The sequence below is a fragment of the Dermochelys coriacea genome, chromosome 1 (genome assembly GCF_009764565.3).
Source record: "Dermochelys coriacea isolate rDerCor1 chromosome 1, rDerCor1.pri.v4, whole genome shotgun sequence".
NCBI lineage: Eukaryota > Metazoa > Chordata > Testudines > Dermochelyidae > Dermochelys > Dermochelys coriacea.
Window position 1 is genome coordinate 311,701,278 of NC_050068.2, and position 23,667 is coordinate 311,724,944.

The 23,667-nt window shown below is 42.0% G+C and overlaps 1 protein-coding gene across 1 annotated transcript; it reads left to right on the forward strand.

The window, feature by feature from the left end:
* Positions 1–12,457: 12,457 nt before the first annotated feature.
* LOC119859448 (hyaluronidase-4) lies at positions 12,458–23,416 on the forward strand. Its single transcript, XM_038411645.1, is given in 11 exon segments — positions 12,458–12,812; positions 12,815–12,826; positions 12,829–12,904; positions 12,906–12,983; positions 12,985–13,022; positions 13,025–13,129; positions 13,132–13,167; positions 13,170–13,246; positions 13,248–13,301; positions 20,701–20,790; positions 23,003–23,416. Coding segments are annotated over 11 exon segments (1,335 nt in total).
* Positions 23,417–23,667: the final 251 nt, after the last annotated feature.

Below are 23,667 nucleotides of genomic sequence, written 5' to 3' on the forward strand. Positions count from 1 at the left end.
ATAGGAATAATGTGGTTAGAGAACACAAGGAGATCAAAAAGAAAACAAAAATGAGAATAAAATAGAATGAATCTCAGATCAGTTATGTGTCATGACACTGTACATGCAAGTAAGTGTGTCTGTGAGAAATTTTTATTTAATAATCCCTAGTAAAAAGTTATAGTGCTCATTAAATGTAAACTGTATTTCAAATAAGCATATTTAAAATGCATTAGTTTTTTTCTAAGAATTTTTACTCTGTAAACTAGAATTACATCATAAAACTTTGATTAGAGACATTTATAGAGTGTTTTGCCACCAGAACTCTGATATACTTAGCATGCAGTGGCTGCCAGAACATATTCTTGTTTACGTAACAGGAAAAGTAGTTTCCTGTCAATCTGTGCCAGGCTCAGACAGTAGGACTATTTGCAAATACAGATTATTCTAAAAATAAATTGGAAATGATAGTTCTGTGCACTTTGAAGGATGACACAGGCTGGAAGCAATAAGGTTTCTCAAAGGCAAAAATCCAGGCCTCTCAAAAAACCCAATATCCAGATTTATTTAATAAGATTAAAGCAAGTGCATTGTTTTTGTGGAAATAAGTAGTACACTAAATTATAAGAAGAAAGTACTTATAGTTAAACTTTACCATGTTCTCAAATTACAATAGGCCAGTTCATCTCTGGTTTAATGCCACTGAATTTATCCCAATATCTTTGTTTTCTGATTCAGTGAATATACTGTTTAAGTGGCAATAAAAGAACAATGGATTTTTTTTAATTTGATGTAGAAGAAGCAAGACAGTTGACACAGGAGTGATGCTTTTGGTTTTTTTTAATCCTTCAGGAGTACAGCTACAAGCAGCTACATAATCTTATATGGCATTTATGGTTTGTGCTCAGACTCAGATTTTATGTAATATATAACTTCATTTGCATAGGAGGCTAAAAGCACCTAGCAATCTAAAAATAAGCAGAAATGGATGGTGTTCCAAATGACAACATTTCAGTGTTCTCTACTTTGGTTTATTCCTTCTGTTTTAACAAACTTGATTAAAAGTGATCGCTTGAGAAAATTAATATTTTTTCTCTAAGGCAATGTGTCTCCGTATTGGCAGTCTGTTATATTGTAGAGATTCATAGATATGAGCAATTTTTTCCCCTTATAAAATGGGAATTTGAGGTTAAGTGAAAGAACAGATTTACCTTGCAGTACTCTAACATTTGTTTAAAGGAACACACCAAGCTATCTCTTCCTTTCTCCCCTTGATAGTCAAATAGTTTAATCTGTGTGAGCAACTTTTAGAATTGAATAAAATAAGATTCCATGCTAACAACAATCCTCTCAGTCAAACAGATGACAGATTATTAACAGAAATTCTTTTAGGGGCCTCTTTCAGAGGTTGGCTTTTTTAGGTCTGAACATTAAAATATCTTATTTTCTCTCTCTCTGTGCTTGCTGCTTATCTTTGTTCTTTATTTGCCAGTCAATAATTGAGAAAATCATCCCAGATTTCCCTCATATATAGCCAGGTTCTGTCATGCTTACTCGTGTTGGGTAGTATCTTACTGTGACGTTCCCCTCTGGTATTGTCTGGACCAGTGATCTGCTAGGTCACTCCAATCTGGCTGATTCCCCAATTTACAGCATGTTTTAGTGACCACCATACAACACAATCCTCATAACTTCATATGTATTCATGATCCACATATATGGCTAGAGAAATGACTTTCAGCAGATCATAACCTTTCCCCTGATACCTTAAAAGGCATGCTTAATGTGTAAGGTCATATTTATATGAAAATGAGGAATATGGGGGTTACAGTATGCTCCCCCAAGATATAAATTGTCACACTTACCTCTTGAGTAATCCCACTGAAATGGGACATGACCTAACTAAGGAGTCTGGCACACAATGCATAGTTAGATTTTTGAAGGCCTGTCTGTGGATCAGCATGTGTCTTCACTAACCTGAGATGGTATTAGGTCTGGGAGCTGCCAGCTGTTCTCTGGATTCTTCTCTCCCACTGGAGAGGCTTTAGCAGCCAAAGTGAGTCTGGGGAGACTAAACCCATTGCCATTTCTGGGGATGAACCCCTTGGACTCCCACTGGAGGGAATGGTTTGGTGGATATGCCAGAACTTCTTCTTCCCCATAAGCCCGGGGCCCTGTGGTGGCTTTCTGCACAGAAGTGAATTGGAGCTTCTGTGAGCTTTCAGATTACTCTAATGGGCAAAATGAATACAATTTTCTTGAGTTTAATGAGCTGAAACTTCATGTGTTTCGCACTATAAGCAAGTCTATAGTGTTCAAAGCAAAGGTTATTCAGAATGACAGTCATTGGGAGTTTGCCTGTGTGAGAACTCAGTCTGATGCATGTAGATCTGGAAAGAGCAGATCTAGTTCTTAGCATAATACTGTCTAGAAACTGTCATCCTTATATTATTATCATGACAACAACATACATAAGGAGTCCCTGGGTCACATAGCCCAGCTGTAAATGTCCTAGGTAATAAACTAAACTGAAAGGGCAAGATTCACAAAGGAACTTAGGCAGTGTGATGCTGAGTGTCGCAATGCCTAACTTTTAGGCAACTAGAAAAAAAAATCACAGGATGACACTGATTCACAAACTCTGAGTTAGGTGCCTAAGTGCCCTATACAGTGCATAGGAAGGAAGAGGTACCTTACAAAAGACAGTTTACTAGGCAGGGACCTGCCTTAAATTAGCCAAGGGGGGAGGTGTGTCCTAAGCCACACCCCTCTCACAGAGTTTGGCACCTAAATCCAGGTTACAGGCAGGCACATATTTCTGTTAGCAATCTACAACCGGGAATCCTTCTCCTGAAGCCAGGCTTAGGAGCCTCAGGTATTTCTTGCGAGAATGAGCTAGGCAGGTACCTAACTCTACACAAAACCACTAAAGGAGGTGGTGGTGGCAGACCCCCCTTACAACTCTTAGCCTACTGGTTAAAGCACTCACATGACATGTGGGAGATGCAGGTTTGAACAAAGGTCTTCTATCTCTCTGGTGAATGCTTTAACCACTGAGCTATGCCTATGGGACACTCTGGTGTGGGAGGGGTTCCTCAGAATCTCCTGTTGCACTGTGGATTAAAGAATTAAATGGTCATTGGGCCAGCAAGAGACAGAATTAGAACAACTTTGTAGCCTGGTGGTTAGGGCACTGACCTAGGAGATAGGAAACCCAAGGTCAATCCCACCTGCTTAGTGACTCTTTAGTTATTTACTATCAGAGGCTCGTTCACCTGCGCATCTACCAATGTGATATATGCCATCATGTGCCAGCAATGCCCCTCTGCCATGTACATTGGTCAAACTGGACAGTCTCTACGTAAAAGAATGAATGGACACAAATCAGACGTCAAGAATTATAACATTCAAAAACCAGTTGGAGAACACTTCAGTCTCTCTGGTCACTCGATTACAGACCTAAGAGTGGCTATCCTTCAACAAAAAAGCTTCAAAAACAGACTCCAACGAGAGACTGCTGAATTGGAATTAATTTGCAAACTGGATACAATTAACTTAGGCTTGAATAGAGACTGGGAATGGATGAGTCATTACACAAAGTAAAACTATTTCCCCATGTTATTTCTCCCCCCCCCCCCACCCACCCCCCACTGTTCCTCAGATATTCTTGTTAACTGCTGGAAATAGCCTACCTTGCTTGTCACCATGAAAAGTTTTCCTCCTTCCCCCCCCACCCCGCTGCTGGTGATGGCTTATCTTAAGTGATCACTCTCCTTACAGTAAAAAGAAAAGGAGTACTTGTGGCACCTTAGAGACTAACAAATTTATTAGAGCATAAGCTTTCGTGAGCTACAGCTCACTTCATCGAATGCATCCGATGAAGTGAGCTGTAGCTCACGAAAGCTTATGCTCTAATAAATTTGTTAGTCTCTAAGGTGCCACAAGTACTCCTTTTCTTTTTGCGAATACAGACTAACACGGCTGCTACTCTGAAACCTTTAGTTATTTACACACAGTGGAACAGTTTCAACAGGAAAAACAGACAGTCCCATACCACAATATTCCATAGCTCAGTGGTTAGAGCCTTCTCCTGACAAATAGGATTTGACCAGGGGTCTCTTTTCTCCCATTCTGGCACAGAGGAAAGAACTGAATGTGGGTTTCCCACATCCAAGATGAGAGTTCTAACTACTGAGCTACAAGCTATAAGGTGGGACCTGATCTGGTAAGCTGCCTCTGAGGATGCCTACTGGACTGAGTCATGCATGCGAGATAGGCTGGTGAATGCCTGTCTGCACTGCTGCCTCTCTCTCTAGTCATTTGGATGCCTGTCTCCTGCTGAAGCACCTAAAGAATTTACCCTGAAAATTTAGGCAGCACGTGAGTTTAAGTGCCTAAAGGGCTCAGTGGGAGTTCTGTGGATCACAGTGGAACCTGAAACTGGGACTAAACTGAGATTTAGGGTTTAGGTGCCTAAGTACCTTTGTGAATCTATCCCAAAGGTATTAAAATACTCATTTGAATTTTTTCCTAATCATATTTAATAGAAAACACTCTCAAGTCGCAATTATCAGAATATGAGCTCCTACTGCAGTTCTGTAAAGATTTCTCTGCTCTTCAAGGGGCAAAGCCTCAGGGATTGAAATTAGTGCAGCATTCCTGACTTCAGTGGAGCTACGCATATTTACAACAGCTGAGGATCTGACTTCAAATGTTTGCATATGCTTTGTTTATTCACTCTCAGATCATTCCCTTCCTCTTACACTTTTTTATTCTTAGCCTGGAACTATATGGTTCCTTTCTTTCAGTCAGCAAGCTCCCAGAAGCTGGCCAGCAACAGTCCCCAATTCCTTATGTTTATACTCAAGTATTTTGAAGAGACATGGACAGAAAGAATGCACAGCAGATGTGCACAACAACTGGGATAGCTTGATAGATTTGCTCAAAAAGCCCACGCTAAGAATAAATTCTGTACACTAGGCTTACAGAGGTTTACATGATTCCAGGTTCAAAATAATTACCATAATCCCCTCGTCTGAAAAAGGGGAATTGTTACATTTCTCTCAACAATAATATTTAGTGCTAATCCAACATACAGCAGGTGGGAGAAAACCTGCAAGTTACATTTTTTCAGTCTGTTGGAGTAGGAAGAAAAGAATGACATCCAAGGCTGCTGTGTTTAGATGCAAGCTATAATCACTCATGTGGGAGTGCATTCTGAATTACTCAAAGCTTTCACAAAAAGAAAAGAAGTACTTGTGGCACCTTAGAGACTAACATATTTTGTAAAGTCCAGCCACGAGGAAGTTTGTGTGGAAGGTTGGTTTTTTATGAGAGTATCCAGTTTTGAGAGCTCATTCTTAATCTTTCCCTGTTTGCTGTAGAGGATGTTGATCAGGTGGTTCCGCAGTTTCTTTGAGAGTGTGTGGCACAAGCTGTCAGCATAGTCTGTGTGGTATGTAGATTGTAATGGATTTTTTACCTTCAGTCCTTTCGGTATGATGTCCATCTGTTTGCTTTTGGAGAGGAAGATGATGTCTGTCTGTATCTGTATGAGTTTTTTCATGAAGTTGACAGATTTCCACTCTATACGGCTAAATTCAGTGCCTTGCATAATAACAGGTTTCAGAGTAGCAGCCGTGTTAGTCTGTATTCGCAAAAAGAAAAGGAATACTTGTGGCACCTTAGAGACTAACAAAGCTTTCAGACCTCATTCTGTTCTGATGCTGGTGCAAATCAGGAATAAGTCTGCTGGAGTTGATGACTTACACCAGTATTCTACGGGGGCTAAGTGAGAGGAGAATCAGCCCATTACTATTAAACAGTGATAAACTTCTGTTTAATTTCTGCTAATGACCATATGAGGAACAACAAGAGTTGCTTACATGATTTTCATTTGGGATTCACCATATAACTAGGAACAGGAACACAAAAAGGGAAACATTTTTTAGAGCAGTCAATTCAACATAGTTCAAAATGCTGTAAGTAGTAATGGTGGGAGAGCAAAATACACAGAAATCCATTGGTGTTTGCTCTTGCCTTCTGGCAGTTGCAGTGCTGTAAGGAAAGGAGGTTATGTCTACGCTACAATCAGAGGTGTGGCTGCAGCACATATAGACACACCCAGGCTAACTTTGATCTAGGTAGCTCAACTAACAATAGCAGTGAAATTGTGGCAGTCTGAGCTAGCTGCTGGAGTACATAGCCAAGATGGGTTTGTACAGCCTGTTCTGCCACCCGTGATGTTGCAGTTTCACTGCTATGGTTATGCAAGCTAGCTACATCAAAACTAGTCTGTTACACAGGCTGCGATCACACCTCTCATTTGCAGTGTAGATGCCAACATACCCCAAGAGCCTGATTCGCCATTGTGTTGCACCCTATGTATTCAGTTAAATCTGTGTCCATGCTACAAATCAGAACAATGGGCCCTGATTCTGGACTGTATTTAACCCAGTTATGCTGTTTGTGTAGCAGAAGGGGCCAGAATGGAACTGGATCTACCCACAGGGAATTTCCCCAGCACAAAGAGCATGATGATGGCATAATGTAATAAGGTTAATGTAATAGCAATGCACTGTCATAAGAACATAGACTGGCTATACTGGGTCAGACTTAGTATCCTGACTTCTGACAGTGGACTTCTGACTCCCTTTCTCAATCTGCTCCAACCCCTCTTAGCCTCCCTGGGTCCTCTATGCCACTGGGCTCTGTGCCATACAATGGGTGTTCAGCCCCTAAGCAACTGCCCCTCAGATCCTGCTTTAAATCCTGTACAGGAGGCAAGATTCACCCTCGCTGCATGGCTTAAACTCAACAAAACCTGTAACAGCCCCTCATATTTCTGTGCATGTCATTTTTAATTTGCAGGTAAAAGTCTGATGAAAGAATTCTTTTTAATTATAATTTAAATTCCGGGGGGTTATTCTATTTTTACACATATGGTATGTGATTTTTTAAAATGTGTACCTTTATGAATAAAATGATATTGATTGGCTGAAGTATGGAGTCAGCCTATTTTTCAGCCAATTAGCATTCACTTTTTCAAGAACCATGCAATGAGCCAACATCACCTCACTACAACTACACCCATCATGAAAAAACTGCTGTTATTGATTCATCAGTTGCCATTTTCCTAATCCCTTGATGTGGATAAAGTAAAATCACTGGAACAGAATTTTGTTCCAGGATAAATGGTGAGGTTTGAAAATAAATCCCTCAACTATAGATTAATTTGGGGGCTTTTATAATCTAATCTATGCCAAGACTTTTTTGCCATCATTTATTTAGCAGTAAGACACTCAGATCTTGTGACACGAATGTCCTCTTTATCACAAAAACTTAACTTTTTTTTTTCAGGTCAGTTCTAGCTATTGCTGTTTTAGGGAGTATAGGAGACACCTATTCTCTCTTCTCTTTTGGAAATTGCTGCTCTTTGTTCCTGCTGATACATGCTGGACAGAGTGGACTGCTTCTGTAGTCACTTTGTTCACAGAACTGCCATGGACTGGTTGAAGGTTCAGGTCCTAATTGGTAAATTCATTCTAGTGTCCAGCAATAATAAGCAGACACACACAATGGGCAGAAATACCCAGTGGAGAAGAGGAAACAAAGGTTCTTGTGTGCTCAGTAACTCTGCAACAGTTTAGTACTAATTATTGACTCCAAAAAAGTGTGCGCAAGAGATAAGAATGGCAACAGAGTAGGGTTTTGGCACCTAACTTTAGTAGGCAGTTTGCAAATGAAGAGCTTCAGACTCTCAGCCCACCTGGAGGCTGGATGTTTTTGTGTAAGTGTGATGGGGGGGGGGGGATTGAAAATGAGTAAACTTATTTATGCATTCATGCAGTAACACAAAATATTAACTAAGTGTATATTACATCCAGCCTCCAGACAAGCCAATCAGCAGGCACAAAGAGCAGCAAGTTCCAAAAGAGAAGAGAGGGTAAAAGTATTCTTCTGTTTATGACCCTTTATGATAAGTTTCAGCCCAGGGGTGATGTTTACAGCTGATCAGCTCACACTGTTACAGTGCAATGCTAGCCCTCTTTCCCCAACATTCAATAAGACTTCCCTAAGCAGCAATCTAAGGTATTCTGATGAAGAAAAATACCGAACACAGCAGACCATATATTTAATTACACCGACTTCACCCTGTCCCAGAATGCAAGTGCTAATCAGTGACAAGTGGCAACTTTGAAAATTGCCCCTTCAGATTGATGGCAAAACTCAAGTATGCTGAAAAGCAAACAAACCATGTTTCAATGTAATGTGTAAACAGGATGGCTTAGGTTAGCTATTCACCTATGTAAATCAAGATATATGTAAGCTGTTCTTGCAAGAAACTGATGCTCCTTCATTTGTATTATATTAGAAAGCATACACCATGGAGTTTTGTGTATGATGACATCTAGTGGCAAAAAATCAATGGTTAGGATGAATTACGTAGAGTATGCACCCAAATCATCTTCAGTGATACATTTTCAAGCTAGACTTTCAAAAGGCCTGGAAGGAGAGGAATAGTGAAGTGATATGGCTCTGCCAATGGGGGCTTAACACTAAACTAATACACCAGTCACCTGAAAATTGACAGTAGGGAACAATCCTGTATGTGCAAGGAGATGGACTGGCTGCCTCTAATAAGATGTCCCCCATTGCTAACTTCTGTGATTCTCTCTGAATTGTCAGAATATTGTGTAAATACAGCATAGCTGTCTCGCATGCAGGATGGCCTATGCTTCCAGAAGGAAGGATGGTTAAGTAGTTAGGGTGCTAGCCAGTGGTATGGGAGACCTGTGTTCAACAGCCTGTTCTACCACAGGCTTCCTGTGACACCTTGGACAAGTCACTTAGGCCAGTCTGTGGGAGTTAAGTGCTTAATACCTTTTGGGCTCTGGACCACAGTCTCTGTGGGGGATCTCAGAAGCACAAATGGAACTTGTGTGCCCATTGCCACTGATTTTCAATAGGATTCGAACGCCTAAATGCCTATTCTGCTCTTGAAAATCTGCGCCTCTGTGAAATGGGTATAATAGCATTTCCCTACTCACAGGTGTGTAATGAGGAGAAGTACATTAAAGATTATGGAACACTCAAATAAGACAGTGATAGGGATCAGATTGTAGCCTGATCTAGGGTGTGTTAGTAATATTGATTTAATTTGCCAATTTATGTTAATTAATTGCAATTAATTAATGATATTATTAATTAAATTAATTAGTTTGGGTTTTAGGCTCACCAACCTGTTTGATCAGAAGATCAAAGTTCTTGTCCTGAGTCAGGCTTCACAGAATTTACAAAGGACCCTTGGGATTATGACAGGAAGCTCACCCTGAGACAGATATAGTCATAAAGACTTTTTATTAAAATCCATGAAATAGTAAGTAAACGGTAAAATAGTCAGAGTTACAAAGCTACAATTGTATTACAGTTATTTAAGAGATCCATATGGTAATACAATATTATGTGCTGCAAAACTTTGGTTAATACTCACACCCTGTTTTGATAACCTCATGTTGAAAGACACAGGACCTCGCCTCTGGCGGTTCCGGTTTCTCACCTCTTGCAGAGGTGTGTAGAGGAAACTAATGTGAAGAGCTGTCAAGGCTGCCTTACAATTAACTTATTTAACTTAACTTAAAATTAAAAACCTAACAAACAAAACTGAGAATAAAAAATTTTAGGGGAACCAAGCTTAGCCTAGTCCCCTTGGAACTTAAAGTTTGAAAAGAAAATAAGTATGGCCTATTAATAATTACTACCCATCATAGATGGATAGCATCAATAGTGAGTTGAAGATGAAGATAGTGAGGTGGATCACCTCTTTTATAGGGCAAAAATGCTGGAAATCCTTCCTCTTATGCCCAAATTTCATTCCTTCCCCACAGAAATGTTAGGGTACACTTACCCCATAGGCTAGTATGTATGTGTGTATCAATGACAGGCACATATGCACATCCGTTTTTTGTGGGGTACTTGTTAAATCTGTGGGTACAACTTTGAAAAAAAACCCATGCTATTCTTCCTTGTCTATTGGTCTAGGTAAAGGCATGGGTACTTTATCTATTTGGGTAACAAGATGAAGGTCAAATTTACTTTCTGGGTAAAAGGTCCCAATATAGATATGCTAACTTTGCCTTAGCTTAACATACAGGTTTTTGGCCTGTAGGTCTCTTGCATTACAGACAAACTTATTTTTAATATGAATCTATAAACCTATTACAATACATCAAATACTTAAACTTATAAGAAAAGATATATCTATGCAAGCAAGCAGATTAATCCTTTGGGCTACAATATAAACAGGCAAACACATAGGCAAACTAAGCAAATACCTGACCTAAGTGGCGCTATGGCCCTGAATGGTGATGCCACTCACTCAGATTTGGCCTGGCCCTCTCTTCCTCATGATAAAAGTGTGGCCAGGCTGAATTTGAAGGAGTGGCATTGTGACCTGGTGCACAGAGTCGCAGTGTTGCTTAGCTTTGGCCTGGCTGCCCCATGTAGGTTGAAATGCCATTTACTCTCCTTTTGGGTGGCTGGGCCAAATCTGAATGGGTAGCAGAGTGGGCAGCGCTTCTCCTTCTCGCCATTGCTGTGAGGTCAGCTTCTACACCCTGGATCCCCCACAGAGGCCTGCCTGACCTCATCCTGTTTTTAGCAGCCAGTGTACTTTCTGCTCTGCCCACTCTGCTACCTCAGTGACAGCCTCAAGACCTGTTACAAGTATGAGGGACTGCAGACTGCCCACACAGGAGCCAGTGGAAGAGAGGTGGCAGAGATCCCTGTAGGTGCAGACATGAGGGGGTTAACAGGGCAGTGTCCATGCAGCCAGTTACTATAGGACAGGGTTAACTAAGCTACATCTGTGCAGTGGAAGCCAGACATGCTTGGGTTTATAGATCACTATTGTAGCTGTGTTGGCCAGGACAAGGTTAATATAAATGCATCCATACTGTGGGAGTATCTAGTTTAGCTGGCCAGTAGAGGAGCTCAGAATTGTATGTTTGCCTAGGGCCCAGTTATGAGTTAATCTGGACCTGTAGAGTTTAGCATGCTTGAGTTTCTATTCTGAGGTCAAGAAAGGACAACCTGAATGCTTGTTGAGCAATAAACCAATCATAATTACTAGTTTATGCTAGCACCCACAATGTGTTAGGCACTTTCCAAACAGTCAAGAAGAAATGATGGTTCCTGCCTGAAGCAGATCCCAGTCTACGGAGAGACAGATAGGTAAACAAGAGATTAGGGGAAGGGGAACAAGAGATAGGGACTTTTTAATACAAGTCAACTAGATTCACTGTAGACAGCATTGCAGAAGGGGGTGTTTAAGAGGGACGTATATATGGATGGACCACGTGGTACAAGACATGGAGGCAATTAAGCAAGAAACTGACAAACAGGTGGATCAGTATGGGAACATCTGCAGAGCAGAGGAGGTGGAAGCTTAAGTAGGGAGGGGCAGAGCTATAGAGCTTTGAAGGAAGCAACAAGAAGCTGAACTTTAATATGATAGTGCATGGACAGCCAGCTTAAGGAGGTCTCATGTTATGCAAAGGCACCAAGTATGGGCAGAAGAAAATGAGAGAGGACATACTGTAGTAAGTACTTGAATGGACCCCAAGATAAGCGGTGGCTAGGGTTATTGTCTTCCAAACTGAAAATAACTTCATTACTCATTCTTTCCTACTGTTAAAATAATTACAAACATCCTCGCTTGCCCACAATTCTCATAGTAACCATGTAAGAATGCAAAATATTTACAACAAGATTACTGTGTCAGGCACAGGAGAAATTAAGTTAACATTAAAAAGTATGGGCCAAATTCTATTCTCAACTGTACTCTTATACCCCCATTAAAGTTAAATCAACCCAAGCTAAAGTTAAGAGGGTTGCATAGAGTAGCTGAGAACAGAATTTGGCCCTAAATCCACTTGTCTGGGGATTGCCCTTCTCCAAAGGAAAAAAAAAAAATGTTTGAAACGGAGATGAATGTAATTTGGGTAATTTGGATTGTAAATATTTAAGGGCAGGGACAGGGAGACAACTCTTGGTTCCAGTGAAATAATGGCAAAACTATTAATTTCAATTAGATCAGGATTTGGCTCAGTGGGGTAGATTTACAGCTGCTATAAATTGCCATCGTTCCATTGACTTCCACAATGCTACACTGATTTACAGCAGCTGAGAATCTGGCCCATTGTTTTTAGTTTGTCTGTAAAGTATCATGTACATTTTGACTCTCGGGTACTACAGTTGCAAATGCCTTAGAAATACCTCACATTTCTAATACTGTGTAAAGAACAATTAATGCCCGTTTTCTTATGTTTTGCAGACAATATTGAACTAGGAGATCTCTACAGTAGCCTCTTACATCATGAGAATACTATTTGAAAGTGGTATACTATTACATATTATCCAATTGGCTCAGTTCATGGTGTGGCTACAGATTCCATTTATTTGGAGTTCCACATTTGCAATGAAACCAGCCCAACCATTAGTTTTCCAGAGAAAACCTTTTATTGCTGCCTGGAATGCACCCACAGATCAATGCTCACTGAAATATAACATAACTCTGAACCTGAAAATGTTCCATGTGATTGGAAGCCCACTGGCCAGAGCAAGAGGGCAGAATGTGACTATATTTTATGTGAATAGACTGGGATACTACCCATGGTACACATCGCAGGAAATCCCTGTAAATGGTGGCCTACCTCAAAACTTCAGCTTGCAAACTCATCTGGAAAAAGCTGGTCAAGACATTCAATATTACATTCCTGCTGAGGACTTTAAAGGATTAGCCGTCATAGACTGGGAATACTGGAGGCCTCAGTGGCACGCAACTGGAACACAAAGACATTTACAGGCGAAAGTCACGGAAGCTCATTTCTGAAATGCAAGGCAACATTTCAGCAATGACATTGAACATTTGGCCAACTCTCCTTTGAAGAAAGTGCAAAGGCTTTCATGAAGGAGACAATTGAGCTAGGGATTAAAAGCAGACCTCTGGCCTCTGGGGATCTATTTATACCCCGATTGCCACAATTTAATTTCCATGACCAGGACTACACTGGTTCCATGCCAAGAGAGTGAGTTTGAGGAACAACTGAACTTTCCTGGCTCTGTGATAGCAGTGCAGCTCTGTATCCTTCCATGGCATCAAGAAAACCCTTGGAAACAGTGAAAACATATACGTTTCTCACAATTTAGGGTGACTGAGTCCATGAGGATCTCCTCCATGACATCTCATGATTATGCTCTGCCTGTGATTTGTCTATACTAGACTAAGTTACCGAGATGATCCTTTATTATTTCTTTCTAAGGTAAGCAATTTTAGGAGTTATGGAGGCTGCTTTAACCATCATTATTGCAGAGATGCTTATATGTTTGTAAGGCTTGTATATAGGTCTACTCTGCTGATTATTGTTTAAACTGACTACACAGGGCTGGCCTTACCATGAGATGGCCGCCTCAGGTGCCAGACTGTGTGGGGGGGGGGGGGGGCGGCCCTGGGACCCAGAGTGTAAAAATTGTGTCTGCTGCTGGTGCATATGTATTCTCTCAGCTCTAGATGCACAGAGATAGTGGAGTGCTGTGCTGGAGGAAGGAAGGCACATAACAAGCAGGCAGGAGAAGAGGTGAGAGGAAATAACAGAAAGCAGCAGGAGCTGCATGGTGAGAGAGGAGGAGGAGCCTCTTATGTACCTCTCTAGCACTCCCAGGAGCCTGGACTGATTAACACCAGCTTCTCAGGAGCTTCCTGTTTCCTGCTGCTTCCCTGAACCCATTTTGAGGAGAACAGGTGGTAGGAGCCAGTTAGGCCCTTAAGACGCTGATATCTTCCCTCACTCAGGCCCTGCTACCAGCCTGCTTATTTGTCCCCTTCAACTAAGTTTTGAGAGCCAGTGTTGAGAGGCACAGAATAGCAGTCATGAGTGAAAGTAGAAAATACCCCTCTGGGTAGCATTCAGAAAAAGAAAGCAAGCAAAGGAAGCTTTTCTATCTAAGCAGGAAGGAGCTCTCCTGAGATACATAGACACAAATGTTCACAGTGAGCCTTCCAGCCCCAGTGAGGATGTGAGTGGTGAAGAGATGCCTGATCTTCCAGTTAGTTGGAGTGCAGGTGACCTGGCAGCTACTGCAGCATCCATATCTCCATCTCAATGGATGTAACCATGCACATTCCTGAAGAAAAGCGTAGATCAGAGAAGAGTGTGGTGGAGGTGCAAGAAACAGCTGCTGCTGAGTTAGTTCCCTTTAGTCTAGATGATCCAGGACTGTGGACCCACTTGAGCAATAGGCTGAGGGACTTCTTTGTACAGCAAGGAAGGGCCATAGCAAGTGTAAAACTTCATGTTCCCCAAAGACAATGAAAATAGAAGTTTCCATCCAACACATTATTGGCGTGAAATCCCACTGGTGACAAAGTGGAGAGGCCGGGGCTTATGTACTCAAAACCCCAGAATGCTGCATACTGTTTTTGTTGCAAACTCTTCCAGTCTAATGTTCCAGCCACATTGGGTTCTACAGGAACAAAGGACTGGAAAAATCTGGCTAGAAATCTGGCATGCCATGAGAAGGCAGCAAATCACCAGAGAGCATTCCATAGATGGAAAGAGTTTGAGATGAGACTAAGGTTAAAGGCCTCCATAGATGATCAGCATCAGAGAAGATTGCATCTGAGTCTCTTACTGGCAAAATGTTCCAAAAAGGCTCATTGCCTTGTGAGAATGCTTGCTACCCAACGCCTAGCACTGCGTGGCACTTCAGATCAGCTGCACGTGCCAAACAATGGAAACTTCCTTAAAATTGTGGAGCTGATGGCTGAGTTTGATGCTGTACTCAGGAGCATCTAACAAGAGTCACCACCCAAGAATGTACATACACCACTACCTTGGAAAACAATTCAAAATGAGATCATACAGTTACTGGCAACAAAAGTCAAACAGAAGATTGTGGCAGATCTGAAGTCAGCAAGATATTACTCTGTTATTCTGGACTGCCACACCTGACATCAGCCATATGGAACAAATGACCTTAATGGTGTGTTTTCTAACAATAGAACCTAGTGAAAACGTCCCTGCAATGGTGACTGTCAGAGAGCATTTTCTAGAATGTATTGAATTGATGATACTGCAGGAGCTGGTATGACAAATGTACTTCTTAAAAAGCTGGAGGATACAGGAATTGTGGAGCTGACATGAGAGGTCAGGGCTACGCTAATGGTGCCAACATGAGAGGAAAGAACAGAGGAGTGGCAGACACGGATCCGAGAGTTAAAGCCTCAAGCTTTTTTTGTCCCATGCAGTTCTCATTCATTGAACTTGGTGGTCAGTGATGTAGCATCAGCTTCTAGTGAGGCTCCTGAATTTTTAATGTAATTCAAAGCATCTATGTATTTTTCTCTGCATCAACTCATCGATGGCAAATTTTGAAGCAACATCTGGGAACATCCTCTCTGACACTGGAAACCACTGAATGCCACATGATGGGAAAGTTGAGTGGAAGCAAAAAGTCTATCAACCACAAATTGGGAAGATAGATGATGCCATAGTTGCCATTATGGAGGATAATGCTATGACAGGAACTATGGGAGAACAGTGGCAGAGGGAAATGGAATCACCAGAAACATACATAACTTCAAATTTCTGTGTCGCTTAGTGTTGTGGCATGACATACTGTTTGAAATAAAGGTTGTAAGTAAGAGACTCCAAGGTATTGACCTTGATATATCTGGAGCAATGGAACAACTGGACAAAGCAAAGTCATACCTACAGTCTTACTGGTTAGATGAGGGATTTCAATACTTTCTGAAGAGTGCACAGAAGTTGGCAGAGGAACTTCACACTGAAGCTATTTTCCCACCCATTCAAGAATACAAGAGTCACCAAAGAAGCTGACATTTTGATTACGAGGCACTGGATAATCCCATAAGAGACCCCAAACAACAATTCAAAGTTGAATTCTTTAACCAGGTGCTAGATTGTGCAATACAGTCAGTTGAAGAACGTTTCATGCAGCTCAAGCAACACAGCAGTATATTTGGGATGTTGTATGATATTCCAAAACTCCTCACTATACCTGAAGAAGACCTACACCAGCAATGCAGGGCACTAGAGACAATGTTGACACATGATGACATGCACAATATTGATGTGAGTGATTTAGGTGATGTACCTTGAAAGGGCTTTCAGTCATTTCTGCAGGATCAACTCCAAAGGCTGTTCTGGAATATATGTGCACAATAAGATGACCACCCTCTTTCCAAATGCTTTTGTTAATTGAACATACTTCTAACACTTCCTGTAACAGCTGCCAGTGGCAAATGCAGCTTCTCGAAGCTGAAGTTAATAAAAACACATCAATGCTCCATAATGACACAGAAGAGACTGGTCGGCCTTGCAATCATCTCAGTAGAGCATGAGCTGGCCCAGACTGTGGACCTTCAGCTGGAAGCAGTTCAAATCTTTGCAACCAAGAAGGCACGGAAAGCACCACGGTTGATTATTCAAAAGTTACATTTGATGTTCAGGCATTTGAAAGTTAAGTGTTACTTAAAATTTTGAACAAGGCATTTAAGTTGTTAGTTCTCCTTTATTGGGGTAGGTAGAAGAGCAGTACCATGAGAGGAGTAGAACAGGAAGAAGGCAGAACTGAGACCTTTCACAGTTTTGGCCCAAGCAAGGGGGCATGGGGACATCATTTGAGCTCCCAGCCTCAGGTGCCAAAATGTTGTGGATTGGCTCTGTGACTACATGTTTTAAAAAACAGCCAAAATTCAGCAGGAAAGATTCAATCTGAAATACACTTAAAAAAAAATCTGCAGTGTTGTTGTCACCATATTGGTCCCAGGATGTTAGAGAAACAAAGTGAGTGAGGTTGTATATTTTACTGGACTAACTTCTGTTTGGTTCTGAAAGCTCTGTGTAAGCTGAAAGCTTGTCTCTCTCCCCATCAGAACTTTGTCCAATAAAATATATTACCTCATCCACCTTGTCTCTCTAACATTTTTGCAATGTATATATTTTTCTCCACTCCGCACTGTGCTATATTCCTGTCTGGCAATGACAAAACTAGAGAATTTTTACACATTTACTTAGCTGGAATGCAAATGGTTAAATAATTAACACAAAATGCTTTCTTCTGCAAAGCACTATACAGCCATTAACTAATTCTTACAGCTGTTAGGTAGGATTATTCGCGTTTTACAGGAGAGAAACTGAGGAGGAGATGTTAAGCAATTTGCCCAGTACCACATAGGTAGTCTATATGGGAGCCGGGTTTCAAACTTGGGAGTGTTGCCCCAGGCCCCACCCCTGCAAAGACTTTGTCAAGTGCCTAACTTTAAGCATGTGAGTAGTCCCATTGAAAGCCAGTAGGTCAACATCCTTAAGTGAAACATGTGTATGTGTTTTGCAGGATCAGGGCCTTAGATGAGACCATTCTTCTCTTTTGGGTACAGAGATCCTCTCAGAAAAAGATTATATTCTTCTTTTAATAACAAACATAACTTTCTTGTAACTCCACATTAGCGACAGCCACCAGGTTTTGTATTAGACCCAAACCTTGGCTCCCACAGGTTTTTAAGTTTACTGAGTCTGAACAGTATACAGACAAGCTGTCCCAGTGCATGTCACTCACCACACTGGGCTGGCACTTTCTGCTGGCCATCTTGGGAATTAGCTCAAGGTTGACACCCCCCTCAGCAGTCTACACAGTGTTATCCGATCTCCGCCATCAGCCTGCAACCCCTCTCACAGCCTCAGGAATCACAGCATCCTCTCATGGTTCAGCCCTCCAGCTATGTCCACTGTCTGTATTCCCCCCTTCCCCCCCAGGGGAATTTAACTTCTAATGCAGCCATTTCCCTAGTGGCTGGGGTAGGGGACCTGGACCCACCCACTACTCTGGGTCCTGACCCAGGGACCCTGTATTTGGCAGCCACATGTTGCCTCCCCTCCAACTCCTCAATATATTTCCCTGGGCCATTTCCCCTCAGCCCCAGCACCTTCTACGCCCTAACCTCAGGGCCTCAGCATTGTCAGTCCTAGCAGCCAACCAGGAGCTCCCTCTCGCTCCCCTTTTCCTGTCCAGCACTGCTCTGTTCAGGGTGCTAGCATCCTTCTACCTGCAAGGCATCCAGTCCTCCCTCCTTGAGCTCCCAGGAGTAATTGACCCCACTCTGCCCTGCAACTCTTTTTATATGGGCCTGCTGGGTCTGATTAGCCTGCTCCTCAGAGCCCCTCCTCTATTGGCTGTTTCCGCACAGCCTCCCTAAGGTTCTATCAACCCCCTACAGGCCAGTGTGAAGCCAACACCCCATCACACAAGCCTTTTAGAAAGACAAGGTGGGTGCAATAACATCTTTCATTTGACCATCTTCTGTTGGTGAGAGAGAGACAAGATCTTCTATATGTCTGGGAAATGTACTAAGTGTGTCACAGCTAAATAGTTTAGCATATCTGTTTTATCTTGTTTTAGCTGAGACACTCTGAGTACCCTCTCCCAGACCTGAAGAAGAGCTCTGTGTAGCTTGAAGCTTGTCTCTCTCACAAACAGAAGTTGGCCCAGTAAAAGATATTGCCTCACCTACCTTGTCTCTCTAATATCCTGGGGCCGACCTGGCTACCACTACACTTCATACAAGCCTTTCAGGCACATCCCAAGGAACACAGTCCAAGGCTTGTACACCTTCTTGGGATGTGGGCCTCACAGCCTAACTGTGTTAGGCCACCAAGACCAATATGGCCCTTCCGAGTCTCCCCAGTAGCTCACATGCCTCTCCAGAGCTTTACCCTCCTTGGTACACTGGGTCCCTTTGGGGACATTGACAGTTAAAGCAAGTAACACACAAACTTTGCAAAGGAACTTCTGAAACATACACATATACCTTACTGATAGATAAGCACAAGAGATATATAGGTCTGTAGAAAAATAAACACCTGCACATAAGACCCTCCCTCAGTTTCCTTACCCTTCCTTTGTAAAGTGCTTTGAGATCTAATGATGAAAAGTGCTATATAAGAACTAGGTATTATTATTAGTCAGCATCTTTCAGGGAACCCAGGATCTGCCTCTACCCCCATTCCTTCTGCCCAGTCTTGCTTTCCGGTTCTGGTCTCCTCTTGTAGTGAGTCTCCCTCTAAGCAGGTTTCAGAGTAGCAGCCGTGTTAGTCTGTATTCGCAAAAAGAAAAGGAGTACTTGTGGCACCTTAGAGACTAACAAATTTATTAGAGCATAAGCTTTCGTGAGCTACAGCTCACTTCAGAAGCTCCTAACATCTTAACTCTTCATGTACTTCTTCCCCTGCAGTTTTTCATTCTCCATCCAATCCTCAGTGTATTGTGGCCTTCAACATCCCCAATGTTTATTACAACCTACAGGAGTCATTAGCAAGTCAATGGCCTTTGGCTGGTTGTCTCCATTGTTCTACTAGGGCCAGGCTATTGTTGATGGACCTTAATGTCTGTTCCATTTAGGGACAGATCCCCAGGTGCAACATTCTCTTCCTTTGACACCAGAGGGATGATGTCACAGTGGAAGACATTGATGAGGGTATAAACATAAAATCAGAATGGAATTTATAAATTCACATAGACAGATTCCCAGAATGTCATATGTTCTCTTTCATTTAAGTTATACAATGCCAGTCTTCTCCCTCCTTGAATTTTCTGTCCATTCATGATAACTGCTAATCTTATATGAAGGCCTGAAGGAGTTCACACTGAAAAAAAGCGAGGACAATGCATGACCTTGGACTTGGAATTATATCTTTCTAAATCTGACAAAGACTGGAATTGATTGGTGTACAGAAGTGGCCGCTTCTCCCTAGTTTTCAGCAGAGATTTATTAGTTGAACTCTTTAAGGAGTTTTCATGTAAAAAAAAACCTATCAGGTCTTTTAGTAAATGTATTACACTATGTATTAAATAATTAATACTATACTATTGCCAATGTAAATGAAAATAAAATTATTTTTCCTGGTTTGATTGTTCATTTGAAAAATTCAGTAATTCCCCATCACCATGCCAACAATTAGTGTACATTTTGCAAGGATCTATTTAATTATATTCATTAATTATCTTTGTATCCAGAAAATTAAGGCATGTGGGAAAACAATTTCTCAAAATGAATCTTCTTTAAAATTTGATTAATATATATCTACATAGACAAGTGAGGAAAGAAGATATACTTTGCACCACTGTCATGCTATCAGAAACACAAAGTCTTTCCACCCAAGAAATATTCCCTAGATGAGCCTGATCCTGCAGTCCTAATGGGTTGAAACAAAACCTTGGATCCAAACATCCCAAGACTTTGGAATGTTCCAGATCTGAGATACAATTTTGAATCATGAGCCTACCCCTATTTCAGTAGCAATTTAGATCTTTTCAGAAGTTATGGACTAGGTCCATTGAAGTCCATAAAGCTATGTCTATTTACACCCACTGAAGAGCTGGACCTTTGTGAGCTATCACTGTAACACATACTATAAAATGAGAGATGAATGCAATAAGAAGTATGCACAATGTTTTCAATAAAATATCAAGAAGATTCTATTTTTGTCTGGACTAGAAATCCTTATAGCCCTGTGTGTTTTGTGCAACATTTACCTTGCTTTACATTTTATTTAACACTAACACTTGCCTGGCTTTAATAAGCACAAACTGTGAAAGCAATAAATTAGACTGACAGTGATGTCTTTATTGTTTTCACTGTAGCAAGATCTTATTAGCACTATTGGAGAGAGTGCTGCCTTGGGAGCTTCAGGAATTGTTATTTGGGGAGATATGAATTTAACATCATCAGAGGTAAGTCATGCATAATGCTAATTCAAATGTACTAGCACAGCATATATCTTAATTCCATTGTATGAACATTTTCTAAATACATCAGTTCCTTTGAGTTCTGAATTCCAGCGGGTGTGATAGCTCATAAAGTCCCCTTAGCCACCCAATCAAGATCATGATGGAATGTGCAAATTTTTCATGATTGAACAGGTTATTCTCCTAATTATAGGCCACCATGGGTGGGAAGGGAAGTCAGTGGCTGGCAGCAGGGATTTTGGAGAAGTGTCCTGAATACCCATAATCCAGGTCAGGTTTTACAGAGCTGCAGAAAGTCAGCCAAAGCCTTATTAGCAAACCATTCAGGCAGGGCAGGTGGCCTTGGGTATTCCTAAAATATCCATTAATTTAAATTTTCAGAAGGAGCTGGCTGGTTATGGGATGTGTTCATTTAGGCATGCAGTCTCATAAATCTAGACTAGTACATGGAGCCATGATATAGGGGTTTTGCTTTATATTATGTTAAGCCTACACATGAAAAGGACAAAAGTGCTGGCGTTTGAACTCTGTAACATGGAAATTAAGCTTCCAGAAGGCTGGGCATACATTTTTACTATGTGAAAGGGTGTGTGAAGCATGTTTTTTTAGCTACTACGACTCTGGTAGATGTAACAGGAACAAAAGGTTGTTAGTGCAAGTATTACTCCTGAGAGCATGCTATGCCAAAAAATTAAAAATTCTGCACACAATATTTTAAATATTCTGCAAAATTCTGCAATTTTTTTTTGTCAAATAAATGTGGAACCTCCAGAATGGCACTGGGGGATCACAGGCCACTGGCTGCACAGAGGTGGGAGATCAATGTGTAGCTCCCTGCCCCCTCCCGGTACATGGACTCGGTGGTGAGGCTGCATCCAACCCTGACATAGTGCAAGAACCAGGCCTGTCCCAGAAACACCCGGGGCCCTGCTCCTCCATGCCAGGTGCACCAAGTGTGGGCAGGGAGGCTCAGCAAGGCAAGATCCAAGTGTGGAGGGGCTTAATATGGATGTGGATTGAGAGGGTTCTGTGCGGGGCAATCTCGATGCAGGGGGCTCAGTGGGGATCTGGGTGCAGGGGAATCTGGATGCATGGGGGCTTGTTGGGGGGTTCTGGGTGAAAATAATGGGACTCCGCAGTGGGGTGAAAGTGCTTGGGGCTCAGCAGGAGGGGTCTGGGAGGGATAGAGCTTGGCACAGGGGTCTGGATATGGGAAGTTCAGTGGGGGGAGGGTCCAGATACTGAGGGAGCGGGGCTCAGTGTGGTTGGGATCCAGGTGCAGTTGGTTGGGGCTTGGTATGGTGGGGATCTAGGTGCGGGTGGCTCACTGGGGTGGTCCAGGAGCAGAGAGAGTGGGATTCATTGTGGGGGGGCAGTTCTGGGTGTGTGGGGGGGTAAGGATCAGTAAAAGGTCTGGGTATGAGGGGTTCTGGATCCACAGGGGTTGGGCGGATGCGGGAGCAGCTCCCTGTACAGTGATCCCTCCCGCTGCATTATGGGTGCAGGAAGCATGGGGGGAAGGGAGTTTGCAGAGCTTCCTACAGCTAGGGGAGAAATCTGGGTGTGGGTCTGACCCGGTCCTGGATGCCATGCAGGGGAAGAGGAAGTCCCGTCCTCCCCAGCCCAGCCCGGACTAGCAGCTGAGCCCCAGGCAGGATAGGAGCCACCAGCTGGGTCTTCCCCAGTCCCACTCGCTGCCCCACAGTGATTTACTTCTCTGCCGACTGCCCTGGGCACCTGAAACATACTGCTGGGGAGGGTCGCATGACAGCTCTTGAGGCTTCCCTTTGCTTCCCATCAAACAGCCATTTTTCTGATGGGAAGCAAAGAAGTCTGTGGGGGACATAAATTCTGTGCATGTGCATTGGCGCTGAATTCCTCCAGGAGTAAAGTAGATATGCTCAATTGTCAGTAATGAGATCAATTGCTGAAGCCAATCATTTGAACACAGAGCTGTGGCTCCAATCAAATTCAAAGATCTTAATGAGACACTATCAGGTTATTTTTTAAAGTGAAACAATCTCTTAGTGTATGTATCTAGTACTATTTTAGACAGACAACATAATTTCAATTTTAATAATCTAATTCTAGCTCCAATTGTAAAGCTTTTTGTTTACATTTGCATATTTCTCAGTTTGAACAAAGAATACAGACTAGTGAGTTTCACTTCAGCTAAATTTTTTTCTCTGCTTTGAAGGGCAACTGCACAAAGGTGAAACAATTTGTTGCTACTGAATTAGGGGTCTACATCATCAATGTGACCAAAGCAGCAGAGGTGTGCAGCAAGCATCTTTGTCAGAATAACGGGAGATGTATACGAAGAAAATGGAAAGCCCTGGATTACCTTCATTTAAATCCTAAAAACTTCAAAATAGAGGCTTTAGAGGACCAAGAATTTACAGTGAGAGGAGAAGCATCAATTACTGACCTGGAAGTAATGTCACAGAATTTCATTTGTCACTGTTATCAGGGCTATGAAGGAGCTGATTGCTGGAAAATTCAGACTTCAGATAAGCAACCTGGAAATTCTGCAGATTTCCTATTACCCAGAACATTAGTAATGATAAGTCTGCTTTCTTTGCCTTTCTATTTTCTGAGTGTTAACTTGTGAATAGTTAAACTGAATAGGGTCTTTCTAGACTCCATAGGTTCAGATGAACCACTTTCATAAAAGAGAGAGATTGTGCAATTCTCTATTGTCTTTTAAAAATCAAGTGAGATATTGTAGCAGTGAAAACACTATTAAAGTGCTATCCTAAATCAATCAACACAGAATTTGGCAACTTTTTTTTGGCTCAGAAGAGACCTTATGTGTGTTCTACCCAGCATAGTAGGACCAGGGGTTAAATGTTATTTTAAATT